Source organism: Monopterus albus, unplaced genomic scaffold, assembly GCF_001952655.1.
Source record: "Monopterus albus unplaced genomic scaffold, M_albus_1.0 scaffold38.1, whole genome shotgun sequence".
NCBI classification, from domain to species: domain Eukaryota; kingdom Metazoa; phylum Chordata; class Actinopteri; order Synbranchiformes; family Synbranchidae; genus Monopterus; species Monopterus albus.
This window is the reverse complement of record NW_018127918.1, coordinates 1,347,805-1,360,476: the sequence shown is the minus strand read 5'-3', so window position 1 is coordinate 1,360,476 and position 12,672 is coordinate 1,347,805. Positions and strand designations below refer to the sequence as shown.

At 40.2% G+C, this 12,672-nt stretch overlaps 1 protein-coding gene across 1 annotated transcript in view; it reads left to right on the top strand.

The window, feature by feature from the left end:
* The window catches only part of ttc3 (tetratricopeptide repeat domain 3), a 31,399-nt gene extending 19,722 nt beyond the window's left edge, over positions 1-11,677 (top strand). The window contains exons 27-46 of the mRNA XM_020598474.1: positions 925-1,245; positions 1,574-1,849; positions 1,935-1,978; positions 2,207-2,263; positions 2,348-2,427; positions 2,507-2,662; positions 3,620-4,214; positions 4,329-4,397; positions 4,484-4,633; positions 6,010-6,149; positions 6,386-6,454; positions 6,543-6,639; positions 6,891-6,994; positions 7,099-7,183; positions 7,464-7,565; positions 7,838-8,028; positions 8,785-8,893; positions 9,407-9,538; positions 10,277-10,369; positions 11,415-11,677. Of these exons, the coding sequence (XP_020454130.1) occupies positions 925-1,245; positions 1,574-1,849; positions 1,935-1,978; positions 2,207-2,263; positions 2,348-2,427; positions 2,507-2,662; positions 3,620-4,214; positions 4,329-4,397; positions 4,484-4,633; positions 6,010-6,149; positions 6,386-6,454; positions 6,543-6,639; positions 6,891-6,994; positions 7,099-7,183; positions 7,464-7,565; positions 7,838-8,028; positions 8,785-8,893; positions 9,407-9,538; positions 10,277-10,369; positions 11,415-11,525 (2,981 nt within the window). The 3' untranslated portion in view covers positions 11,526-11,677. The remainder of the gene's footprint in view (positions 1-924; positions 1,246-1,573; positions 1,850-1,934; positions 1,979-2,206; positions 2,264-2,347; positions 2,428-2,506; positions 2,663-3,619; positions 4,215-4,328; positions 4,398-4,483; positions 4,634-6,009; positions 6,150-6,385; positions 6,455-6,542; positions 6,640-6,890; positions 6,995-7,098; positions 7,184-7,463; positions 7,566-7,837; positions 8,029-8,784; positions 8,894-9,406; positions 9,539-10,276; positions 10,370-11,414) is intronic.
* The last annotated feature ends 995 nt before the right edge of the window (positions 11,678-12,672 follow it).

Genomic DNA, 12,672 nt, shown 5'->3' with positions numbered 1-12,672 from the left:
GTTTGTACAACATAGTTTTGTGTTTGTACAGTCAACGGCAGACACTGCTATTTTTTTGAACACACCCCTTTCAACTAATTGCCCAATTGCACAGCCTTAAGAGCGTGCATATCATGAATGCTGGGTCTTGTTTGCTTTCTGAGAATCTACTGCACCTACTGGTAACTTGTTTGCCATGTAGCAATAAAAAATATACTAAAAACCTGGATTATTCTGGTTAGTCAAATTGTACTGCTATTATTTTGAACAATACTGTATTATCCACATTAGATTTAACCTTATTTTCCCTCCCTTCACTATGAAGGACATAATGTAGTCATGTTTGAGCCTGTGTAGACACATTTTTGTTAACATAACAACAATATATAATAGAAGCTTGAAAGGGGAATTCTTTATCTCAGCTTAGATGGAGGTTTGAAGAGATCAGAGCTGTACTTGACTCTCAGTTCAGCTGCTTTGTTTGATGAACTCTGATCCAGTGGTACACATTCTAAAAGACAAATGGACAAAAACAGCCCCACACACTAGTTGCCTGACGAGAACACATTCTAGTTTGACCACATATGTACACAAAGAAAATGGGCCTCTCGCCTGTTGAAGCTAAGCCCTCAACCACCCTGTTCACGCCCTCTCAGATGAACATAAGAGAAGAAAATGTGTTATGCAACTTGATTTTATTTATTTATCTTTAAATCTTTGTTAGCATTCCTGATGACAAACTACTAGTGCTGCGAGCACAACTGTTCTTGTGTTATGAAGGTCTTGGTGGGACATTAAACCTCAACTTAAGCTAGTTTGCATAGTTCTTTTCCCATCTCTTAGGCACCAGCCAAGCTTATTAGAGCTTCATGTTAACTTTGTATTATCCAAACAGTGGTAATCAGTCATTTTTGTTTTCTTGTCATGTCTCCTCTGTGTTGTCAGCCTGGTTGCTGTACAGGGATCATGTTCTTCTGCAGATCAGCCAGAACATGGAGCTGCTGAGAGAGGAGATGGGCCTCCACGTGTCAATCCTGACTAGCAGCCTGAAGCCGTGGCTGCAGCTGGACTTGTCGAGGGGGAACCAACTAGCTGGAAGGATGCTGAACTGGCAGCAGGAGCCGCTAGAAACTTTAGGTCAGGCTGTTGAGCTCTTACTAGAGAGGAAGAACCGGGTTTGGGCTCGTGTCCTTATCCAGCTACTCAGTAGCTGTCTGGATGTAAATCCCAAACTGAACAACTGGGCGTCCAAGCTCAACGATGCAGGTTAGCATTGATCATGTTGTTGTAAACATGTGATTTAATGTTTCATGTCACACACAAAATCTAAGAACATGAGACATGAAATTCAGTAGTCAGCTCATTACAAGAATATTTATGGAGTTTTGAGTGTTGTGTTAAATGGGAGGGTTTTTTCCCCAGGTAGGATTTATAAGGATTTTATAAATGGGTTTGCTTAGAAGTTCACTTTAGTGTTGACCCTCGAGAATGTGACACAAAGCTGGAAAGAGAATTTGCATACAGAAATCATGTAGAAAAGAAATTGTGGGCTCATTACCAGGTTGTGTGACCAAGTACTTTCTACGATGTTTAGGCCTGAACGCTGCCAAATCCTTCATTGAACGCTACGCAGCACACTTGGAGCAACTGAACCTGGACCTTCTGCTGAACTTTGGCCCATTGCAGGAGATGATTATAGAGAAGCTCGGTACTAGGCCGGAACTTTTTTTAAACATTGGCTTCACTGTGACTGAATACCTAAAACGGGCCCCACCACATGACATGAGACTCTTTATCTGGACTCTGGAGGAGCATAGGGATCACTATCTTTCCTGCCAGGCTATACTGGATGAGTATTTTGATATGATGGGTATGCATATTTAACTTGACTAACATTTGATTTGAACCCCTGTTCACTTTTGCAGCTGCTGCTCTGACAATTCTTTGTTTTTCAGATGGACATTGTTCAGTCTTAAAAAAGTCTGATGAAAATCAAAATGTAAGTCAGCATTTTGTTTCCATGGCTTGATGTTACACAGGATCAAAGCTGGTTGATACTAAACTTAAAGAACAGTTTGACATTTTGGGACATGCTTTTTTGCTTTGTCAGATGAGAAGATCATTCTCACATCTGTGTGGTAAATGTGAAGTTAGCGTTAGTTCTACTGAACTTTATTTTCAAATGTCATTCTTGAGTTAAATCACATTTGGCTTGTTTTCATTTCAGAATTCTCCTATGAAGACTAAGAGTCGAAGCAGGAAAAAGAAACAGAAAGAGCCAAAGGTCAGAAGTTGTATTCGTAAATGTTGCTTGAACAGACTGTATGGTTATGTAGTGTCTCTCTGAAGTGCTTCCTCTTCCTCTCAGGGTGTTATTGTTTTTTCTGGGATGAGAGGTGTAACTCCAAGAAATGAGGTAGACCAAGACCTTTTTGATGACAACTCTTTGTAAGTTACACCCTCCACATGGACACACAGGTTGCACCTGTAATTATAACTGTCTGTAACTTGAGCTTTTTGCCAACAGATCATTCCTTCACCCTGCTGATCCATTCAGTGTTCCCAGTCACCTTCGAGAACAAGTGGCTGATTTTGAGGACCAGTACAACAGCACCAGACACAGACGTCACTATAAACAGCTTTTGGACAACAACCCTGACCCAACAAGAGAGAGTTTGTATGAGTAAGTGCAAACTACATTTCCATGATTATATAAATGAAATGACTAGGAAAGTCGACCCTGAAAGTCGACTAGTCTAATCATTGAGACTTTTCCGGTCCAGTCTTTGTTTTTATTTTAGAATAAAACTTTACATTGTTGGTGGTGCGTTGCTATAGGCAGCTGCATTATGATCACTTTTGTCTTTCATCTGAATCAGCCATGTTCTAATCTACCAGGAAGGATGAGTCAAAATGACGCCCTGTCCAATGATGTGAAGTTGAGGCCGGTTCAACTATTTTATTGGACAAAGCTATTTGTTTAGCTGAAGACCTCTCCCAGCTCATCTAAACGAATGAGAAGGCAGCACTTTTTGACATAGAGCTATTTTCAGTCTGTAAATTTCTGTGTTCTCCTTAAGATTATTCCATCTCTTGATGCTTAAATCTGGACTGACAGAGTTATCATAGCCTGGCTGATGTGAAAGAGTTTGAACCATCTGATGATAATATACAGATTTTTTTTTTTTTTTTACTTGGAGCACCATCAGCAGGTTGAAACTGAAATGTCTTAAACTATTGGATGACCTCATGTTATACCCTGAAAACTAATGTTCCCACTGCCCTCAGCTGTACTTTGTGTTTAGTAAAAATTAGTAACTGTTCACTTGCTAACTCGGTAAATTTAATAATAAGCATTATGGCTGCTAAACATCAGCATGTTAGTTTTCTTATTGTGAGTACGCAGCTCAAAGCGCCTCACAGAGCCGCTGGCCTGGCTGTAGTAGGCTCAAACTCTGTAATAGAGACACTTTCCAAGCTACTTCAAACATGCGTATGGCATTTCTGTACTGCAAGTTCCTGTTACTGAATTGGCCTGGATGATTTAAGGTTTTAACCGAAGCATTACTGGTGTGTTTACACTTGATCATCACTCTGCCTTGTATATGTTTTGATTTGGATTATTTTTCTACTGCTGCAGCTATTTTGCCCAGATCTTGGAAGAGCATGGTCCCCTGGTTGCTGAGGATCCCCTGCTGGTGGGTGAACTGGAAAATTTCCCTCAGGTGGCTCAGCTGAAGATCCAAGAAGCGGGTGGCTTTGAGTCCTTCCTCCTGGAGTCTCTTCGCTTCATAAAGATGGGGAGTCGTATTGGACTGGCTCAACATGCAGTCTCCCTGCAGCAGGCTGTACGTGGAGCCGGTCTGGATGACCTGGATGTCCTGGATGCCATAGGAGATTCTGACACAAACTGTCCATCTCCTTATTCACATGAAACTGATTTCACTTTTTTAGCAGAAACTGATACCTGTCCCATCCTCCCTAGTCCTTATGTATATGGCCTCCAGTCCTCTAGTGAAGATCCTGATCCTATATGCAGTGTCCCAGAGAATTATCTCTTCAACTGGAGTACTGGAGACAGTGAACAGCAAGAACCTTACCTTTTTTATAATGAATGGGAAGAGCTGAACATTTATGACTGCGAACTCAATGGTGTGGACATGGATCCATGTTTAGACACAGTTACTTTAACAACAACTGAAGCAGACCTTTTGAAGAAACATGCAGAAGTGCAGGTTAATACCAACCTTTCACTGGCTTTTTAAATAAACTTTATGGAATATGTAATTGCAAAGACTGAAATGCTGTTTTTTTTTTTTTTTTTTTTTTTTTTTTTTGCATTCTCTCTGAAATGTCAGGAGATCACGAGGAGTGTAGCAGTGAACACAGAGCTTCATGAGCGTTTTGAGAGCTGCCAGGTGAGCTGAATAGCTAAAGGGTATTAAATTGCATTCAGGTTACTGGGTTTTGTTGTTGACCCTTTTGGTTTTCTTCATACATCCAGGGTGACATCAACAAAAAGCAAAAGAGCATCAAGAAGTTGGAGCAGCAGATCAAGAAAATGGCAAACGGCTGTGTCAAAGTCAACCTAATGCATAAAGAAGACCTCAGCTCCCTGGAGGAAGACATAGAGCAGATCACTGTCAATATACAAGTAGGTCCATAACCAATTTTATAGGGTTCCCACAGATCCTTAAAAAGTCTTAAATTTGATTTAAAAAATGTAAGGTTCTAAAATGTCTTATAAAGTCTTGTTTTTATTCATGAGATGTCTTAAATTTTGAGATAATGCTTTCACTAACTGACATGTCTGAATACTTTTATCAAATCTGCCTATTACTATATCTACTTAGCATTATCATTTTTTATTACTATTTTGTGTGGATTTGCATGCTAGGCTATGTGACTTAGCCTGTACATTCACTGTCTCCCACATTTTTGTGAACAGAAAGGAGAAGCAGCAGCTAGTAATAGGAAGATGCAGTTTAAGGAACTTTGTCTCTAAGATGAAAAGTAGGCCACTGGAAATGGTTAGCTGTTGCAAGTAATGATTTTGAAGCAATTTGCAAAATAAGCTGAACATTTTGTGAACTTGGGACAATGGGAATTAAAGCAGTTGAGCCCCATATGAAATCAAAAAGGCACAGGAATTGATGGTACTGGTACTCGAAAAAGTACTTCATCAATGAGTCTTGCATGTCTGCTGCCACTACATGATCAGTTCCTGTGGGATCACAGGCTATACAGGTACACTAGTATAAAATACTTGTCTGATACCAGTCCTGCAATAATCCCACTGTAATGAACTTTATAATGTTCAGTTTTGAGAGGTTGGAGTTGTGGTTTTTCTGGTGTTGAGTTATACACTGTGTTCTACTGAGCGGTGTTTCTATAGTATTTTTTTTCAGAAATAAGTCTTGTGAGCGAGTTTGTGAGACATGTATAAACAGTTGCATCTGCATAGAAGTACTAGAGCATACAGTATTGTTCAAAATAATAGCAGTACAATGTGACTAACCAGAATAATCCAGGTTTTTAGTATATTTTTTATTGCTACATGGCAAACAAGTTACCAGTAGGTGCAGTAGATTCTCAGAAAGCAAACAAGACCCAGCATTCATGATATGCACGCTCTTAAGGCTGTGCAATTGGGCAATTAGTTGAAAGGGGTGTGTTCAAAAAAATAGCAGTGTGGCATTCAATCAGTGAGGTCATCAATTTTGTGAAATAACAGGTGTGAATCAGGTGGCCCCTATTTAAGGATGAAGCCAGCACTTGTTGAACATGCATTTGAAAGCCTGAGGAAAATGGGTCAATCAAGACATTGTTCAGAAGAACAGCGTAACCTCTCCATTTTAAGGCATTGGAGATCATTTTAGCTGAACAGCCTATAATTTTTTGCACCTCTTTATAGGTTTTCCCCTCTCCAATCAACTTTTTAATCAAAGTACGCTGTTCTTCGCTGTTCTTTTATGAGTGATGAGGTGACTGAATGACCAAAATGTTTATTGGTGGATTTCTCTTGTTAAGGTGACCAACAAAGAGCTGGTGCTGTTCCAGCAGAAGCTGGAAGAGGAGGTCAAGAAGGACCAGAAAGAGAAGAAAGCCAACCAGGAAGTACTGAAGTCCCTCAAGACAGAGATAGAAAAGCTGGTTGAGGAACATGGGAGGTAAGACTGAAACCACTGGTCGATCATTTTTATATTTAATTCCTACATGTGTCCTGCATCTGTTTATTCACAAATCTTAGATGGCACCTTGAGCCTGAATAAAATGATCTCTTATGTAATGTACAGATGTCACATCTTGCTGTTCCTAATCAGCAGGTTGTATAAAGGAAGAAAAAATGCATCGAGTGATAACTGATCTAATTATTTCTGTTTGTCTTCTTCCCTCTCATGCATAGTTTGACCATAAACATCCAAGAGAAGAAAGCCAACTATGACGCAAAGTTTACCGACTTCATAGAGCTGTGGTAAGCGTAGACAGAGAGTTGATACTGAAACATGAATGAAAATCATCTCAAACTTTTTGTTCACTTTTTTCTTTTTATGTTCCTTCAGCAATCAGTCAGCAGCCGAGAAGATGAGTCTAGAGGATGAGATCAAACGTTGTAAAGCCTTGTTGACCTCGGCCTCCCGGAGGTCTCTCACAGCTCAGGTAGGTCCTTCATCTTCCTGTTCAGTTTAACAAGTTTATTTTTGTCTATAAGGACTCGTTCTTGTGTGTGAAGATCATTCTTGTGTGGGTCAGTCAGGTCCTCCCTGATGGTGCTGTGTGAAGGATAAGATCTAAAAAGCTAAAGAGCCTAAAACCTTTCCGGAGTGTACATATTGGCACGACTGTTGTTTTAAGACAGACTTAAAAATTGAACCGGCCCTTTAACACAGCTTGTTTTTTTTCTCCTCCAGTTATCAGTTGTTGAGAGCAGCCGGGATCAGGGTTTATATGGCCTCTACATAGAGCTGGCAGAGGCAAAGGCTTTGCTGACCAAACTAGATGAAGTAGCCCACAGGTAAGGGTGAAACCACAGCTAACGGATCAGTCCAGCTAACGGGATCGACTGAAGATTACCAGGTGATTTCAGGTTTTTAAGTGCCATGTCCTTCATCTTTCCAGATTTCCTAACCAAGACATGGAAATGACTAGAAACAGCTGCAGATCCAAAATCCAAGAAGTTGAAAAGAAAATCTCTGCTGCTGAGGTAGAAGTCTTTTACTAATATGGCTTCATTTCATGGGACCGACACCGGCCGACGATGATGATAAACAGTGACAAGTTGTTCCACACAGATTTCAAACGTGTACAGTGGGATTATTTGTACAATAACAGACTTTAAGAAATACTCCAGATCTCATTGTTCAGTCTTGTGTATTGCACTACTTGGACTAGACCTGATAGTGGACAGTATGAATGCTAAGCCTTGCTTGTGTTGAATGTGCTAACCAACTGTTGATATAGACTTGTCTCTCTATGGTCCACAGACACAGTACAAGGAGCAGATCAATCACATAAAGAATGGCAGAAGAGTCAGTGAGTTGCTTCCAGTTCACTTCAGCAACCAGCCTGAGTCTGCAGCTGCACCAGTAAGACATCTCACCAGATCAGCCGAACCAGTTTGTGTTTTGTATCAACACAGTAAATAAGTCCCTTGCTCTTGTTGATGATTTTTAAAAAGCTAAGCACTTTGAAGACATTATTTTGGACTTATTGTAGAAGAATGCAGGTTCCACACTGCAAAGATTTCACTCCCAGTGGGGGCATCCCTAGTAATCCCTAGTAATTTATAACTAAGGGTATGAAAATGTAAATGTTTCCTGTTCTGTCTGAATGTTGCAGCTCTCTGTTTCCTTCTCAGTCTTCAGCCCAGGCGGCACGCAGCACTCCCTCGCCTATCCAGCCATCCACAGCTCCATCTGCAGCTGAGGCACCAGCCATCCCGGCTCAGGCACAGCACAAATCTCCAACCAGGACTCTGGAGCCTCCACACAGCACCATATTTGAGAAAGCCATGGAGCGCCTGGCCTCCATTTTCCCTGCCTATACAAGGTAACACTGGAGCACAGGTACCAAGTTAAACACTTTGGACTGCACACAAGTTATCTGTGCATCAGCTATTTAAGAGTCCAGTTTTCCCTGTCATTTGTCTTTCGACAGAGTTTCTACAAACAAGCGTCTGGTTCCTTGGCAGTTCTGCTCAAACTGATGTTGAGCTATGTTTCAAATTTTAGAACTTGGCAGGTCAATGCATTAGCTTATTGATTTATCTGTGTGTATTTCAGCCAACAAGAGATCACAGCAGAAACATGATAAACCAGGTCTGAGATAGTTTGGAAACAGTGGCACCATTATATCATTCATTAGAGCACTGGAAAGTTAGTTTTTTAACTATAAATATGTCTTGATCAGTATGTATTTTATTCATAATTCTTAGAGAAAAATCAAGGATGCATGTCAAGATTAACTGTGTTTATAATTTAAAACATTATCGGCAGTTGAATCGTTATAGAATTTTTAGATACCCAAATACTGATCACTGTGGGCCTCAACAATCCAGAATCAGTGGGGCTGTACTTTCTACTAGAGGTCAAGCTGCTGTTTTGGTCATTACATTATGCATCTTTATATCATTTTTTTTTTTTTGTGTGTGTGTGTGTGTCTGCATTATTCACTTGTGGTCTACAGTGTATGGAGATAAACATAATGAGGAAACCTTTAGCACCGCAAGCTTGGACTTAAGAAGAAATTCAGACAAGCTCATGCAAAACAAATGTAATAAAATCAGTTTACTCTGTGTGTGTTCAGGCCTGACTTGATGAGGTTCATTCAGGAGTTGCGTTCCTCCAGCGGTGGAAGCAGTATGTCACTGCAGGATGTGGTCAGTGGTGTGACTCAACTGATCTTGGACCATCAGGTTGGTTATGTAAATATTTTGTCATTTCTAGTCCTGGTCCTGATATGTAACAGTCCCCATGGAAAACCAGCCCAAATACATCATGCACATATGATGGTGAGCTTCAAGTTAGATTCACTATAATAATGAAGCTGTTCAATTCCGTTTGTCATACTGCACAGTAAAGTTTGACACACCAAGCAGATTCATCTGTTGGTAAAAGTGTCACCTAGAAAGAGTGATATTATAAAAACAAGAAGAAAACTGTAGGAGCTGGTGGTGCAGCAGGGCTCTCATTCAAAATTAATATACACTGTTGTGAATATTAGCTGTCTAGTCCTTACAACACCCATTTTATGCTTCGTCATTTCCAGAAAAAAAGAAACATTCCTATATTCAAGCAAATATGGCAACTTGGACCTGGCCCGACACAGTTTTCCTCTATGTTGTGAGGTTCTCTGAAGACCTTGGTGTTTTGCTATTAATCGCACTTATCTGAAAATGACCCGTTTTCCTTCTCTCTCTCTTTCTCAGGACAAGCTGACTTCTGCCAGAACCAACACTGTGGGCCGTGGAAATCGAGCTCGGTGCGCTACTCCTCCTTTGGCAGCCCCAGCTACGGTCTGGCAAACAGTTGGAACCCAGAGGGCCACACACTCCAGTGCAGTAAGTCCAAAATCCTCCATCAGTATCAACTACACTGGCATAATTCAGTGTGTGTGACCTGATGCAGCAAAACAGTGAGCATTTCTAAGATTGGCAACTTTAGAGGGGCCTGTATTAGGAATAAATCAGTTTGTAATTATCAGTTTATCTTTTGGGTGACAATTTTATCTAAAGATGAAAAACATTCACAAAGGCCACTTTTAATGCCAAATTTTATTTAGCCCTCTTGGTACTCTATAGTATAAACAGTATGAATAGCCATTGATAGCAGAATGAAGGGGGGAAAATGCTGACATGCAGAATAAACACATGGTAGATAATTTAAAAAAAATTACATTGTAAAAATGGATACAATAGAACGGAGTGAATCAGGCTATGCTCTGTGATAAGTGATATTTACAAAGTGTTTGGACTCAGGCAGATAATAAAGGCTTACGTTAGTTTTGGAGTAAATGTAAAACTGTAGAGGTTGGAATACTAACATGCTAATGTTTTCCATGCTGGCATTTGCTAATTAGCACTCAACACAAAGTGCAGCTGAGGCTGATGTTAGTAGCAGAGCAGCAGCTGTTTATTCAGTGAGCACATTTGGAAACTGGGCAGACCTCTGGAGCTGCACAACAATCCATTCTGCACTTCCATCTGTGGAGCTATGCTGCTAGCATGACTGAAAGCCAAGTGTATCAATTATCTGTGGTCTCCAGTGTGGGCCTGACCTGTGTGTGTCTTTGATTGCAGCTGAACATGGAGGATCCTTGCATCATCTGTCATGATGACATGAGTCCAGATACCATCTTTGTGCTGGAGTGCAGACACAGCTTCCATAAAGAGGTGAGTATGACTACTGTACTTTTGTACGACAGCACATTGCACCGACCTAAGGAAAAAGGATTGGAGGATCTTGTCTCATAATTATAAGATCTTTTTCTTGTAATTATGAGATAATGCAAGGGCTGGAATACTGCAAAACCTTCCTGAGAAATAATGAGGTTTCAATAATTCCTTAGTATCAAAGTAATTCAGTGAATAGTTGTTAGTGCATCCAATAAGGCATAGCAAGTGGCTATTTCAGCATACTCAGTGTTCTAAAATGTAAATATAGACAAAAATGGGCCTCAAATTTGCTGTCTACAGTCCAGCTTGCTACATGTACTGAGCAGAGGTTGGCAAGCTTCAGAACCTGCTTGGGAAACATTTGGGTTTTTAAGATTTCTTCATTATTAATGTAATTGTCAGTACATACAATAGCACAAATTGACTAATAATAGTTAATTCGGTGTACTTAATGTTCTAAAACATGAATATAGCTTAAAAATGGCACCCAAGCTGTAGTCCACAGTAACTCTGTCTATGCCAAAATTCTAATAGTTTCTTGTAAAAAAAAAAAAAAAGTATGATTGGTTCACATGACTGAAGTTTTAAGGTAACATTTTCCAAATTAGGACTGGACCCAAATATTTGACTGTTTGGATATGCGTTCAGTGGTTAGGTAATTCCTTTTCAGTTTTAGTATTAGAATATTTGAGATAATTTCACTGCAGTCCGAGGTTTTGAAGCTTTCCAACTCCTGCTCAGTACATGTATATAGTTACACTGTAGGCGGCAACTTTGAAGCCCATTTTTAGCCCAATATTTGTTTTATGTATGGAACAGTAAGTATGCTACATTTGCTATGCACAGACAACTCTCACTTTCATACTAAAGAATTATTTAAAACCTGTTGACTGTCAGGCAACCTCTGCAGCGTCCCAACCCCTGCATTATCTCATAATGATGAGATGCAGATCTCATTATCAAAACAAATTAGAATAAATGTATTTAGTCTTATATCTGATGTGTGGGCAGTGACATGCTAACCTGTTCTGTTTGTGTTCAGTGTATCAGGTCCTGGCTGAAGGAGCAGAGCACCTGTCCCACCTGCAGAGATCATGCCTTGCTGCCTGAAGATTTCCCTGTTCTGACTGGCAGGAGACACCAGGCCCCGTGATGGCTTAACCTTCATTTCTGTTTTTCACTGCCCAAATGTAGGCTTTCATAATTTTTTTTTTTTAACAATTTATTTTAAATCCATGTATTAAACCTTTTTGGTATTAAAATCTTGCTGTACAGGGAGACACCTGCTTTTGCTTTCAAAAAATAAACTGTTTTGTGTTTGATCCCTTCTGTTGTCGTTCATTCACACCTCTGATGGTCACATTTAAAAAGAACCAGTAAGTGTGCGTCTGTTATTGACTAATCCTGCCTGGTACAATGCCTTCAGCAAGTTAACTTCAAAAATATAAACTGTACTTTCAGTAATGTGGCAAATTGAAATAGCTAAGAAACTGACTTTGGTATGGCAGGTCAGGGCAAACCTGACAGGGCGCGGTCAATATCCAGCATGTGCCCTTAGCAGGGAATCCTCCTGAGCCGCCCCCATGACGGGTAATTATAGGTACTTTTCTCTGTGTTGCCACCATGCTGGTTTCACTTAGCCGCACAGTCGTGATGTTTTGATTAATTGTTCTGACTGGCTTTTTTTACTCATGTAAGTTTTATTGCACATAGAGTAAAAAGCATGGGTGGGCTTAACCTAAGTAAACTTTAACCACTTTCTTCATCATGCCTTTATCCGAATCAGGTGGCCCCTATTTAAGGATGAAGCCAGCACTTGTTGAACATGCATTTGAAAGCCTGAGGAAAATGGGTCGTTCAAGACATTGTTCAGAAGAACAGCGTACTTTGATTAAAAAGTTGATTGGAGAGGGGAAAACCTATAAAGAGGTGCAAAAAATTATAGGCTGTTCAGCTAAAATGATCTCCAATGCCTTAAAATGGAGAGCAAAACCAGAGAGACGTGGAAGAAAACGGAAGACAACCATCAAAATGGATCGAAGAATAACCAGAATGGCAAAGGCCCAGCCAATGATCAGCTCCAGGATGATCAAAGACAGTCTGGAGTTACCTGTAAGTACTGTGACAGTTAGAAGACGTCTGTGTGAAGCTAATCTATTTTCAAGAATCCCCCGCAAAGTCCCTCTGTTAAAAAAAAGGCACGTGCAGAAGAGGTTACAATTTGCCAAAGAACAAATCAACTGGCCTAAAGAGAAATGGAGGAACATTTTGTGGACTGATGAGAGTAAAATTGTTCTTTT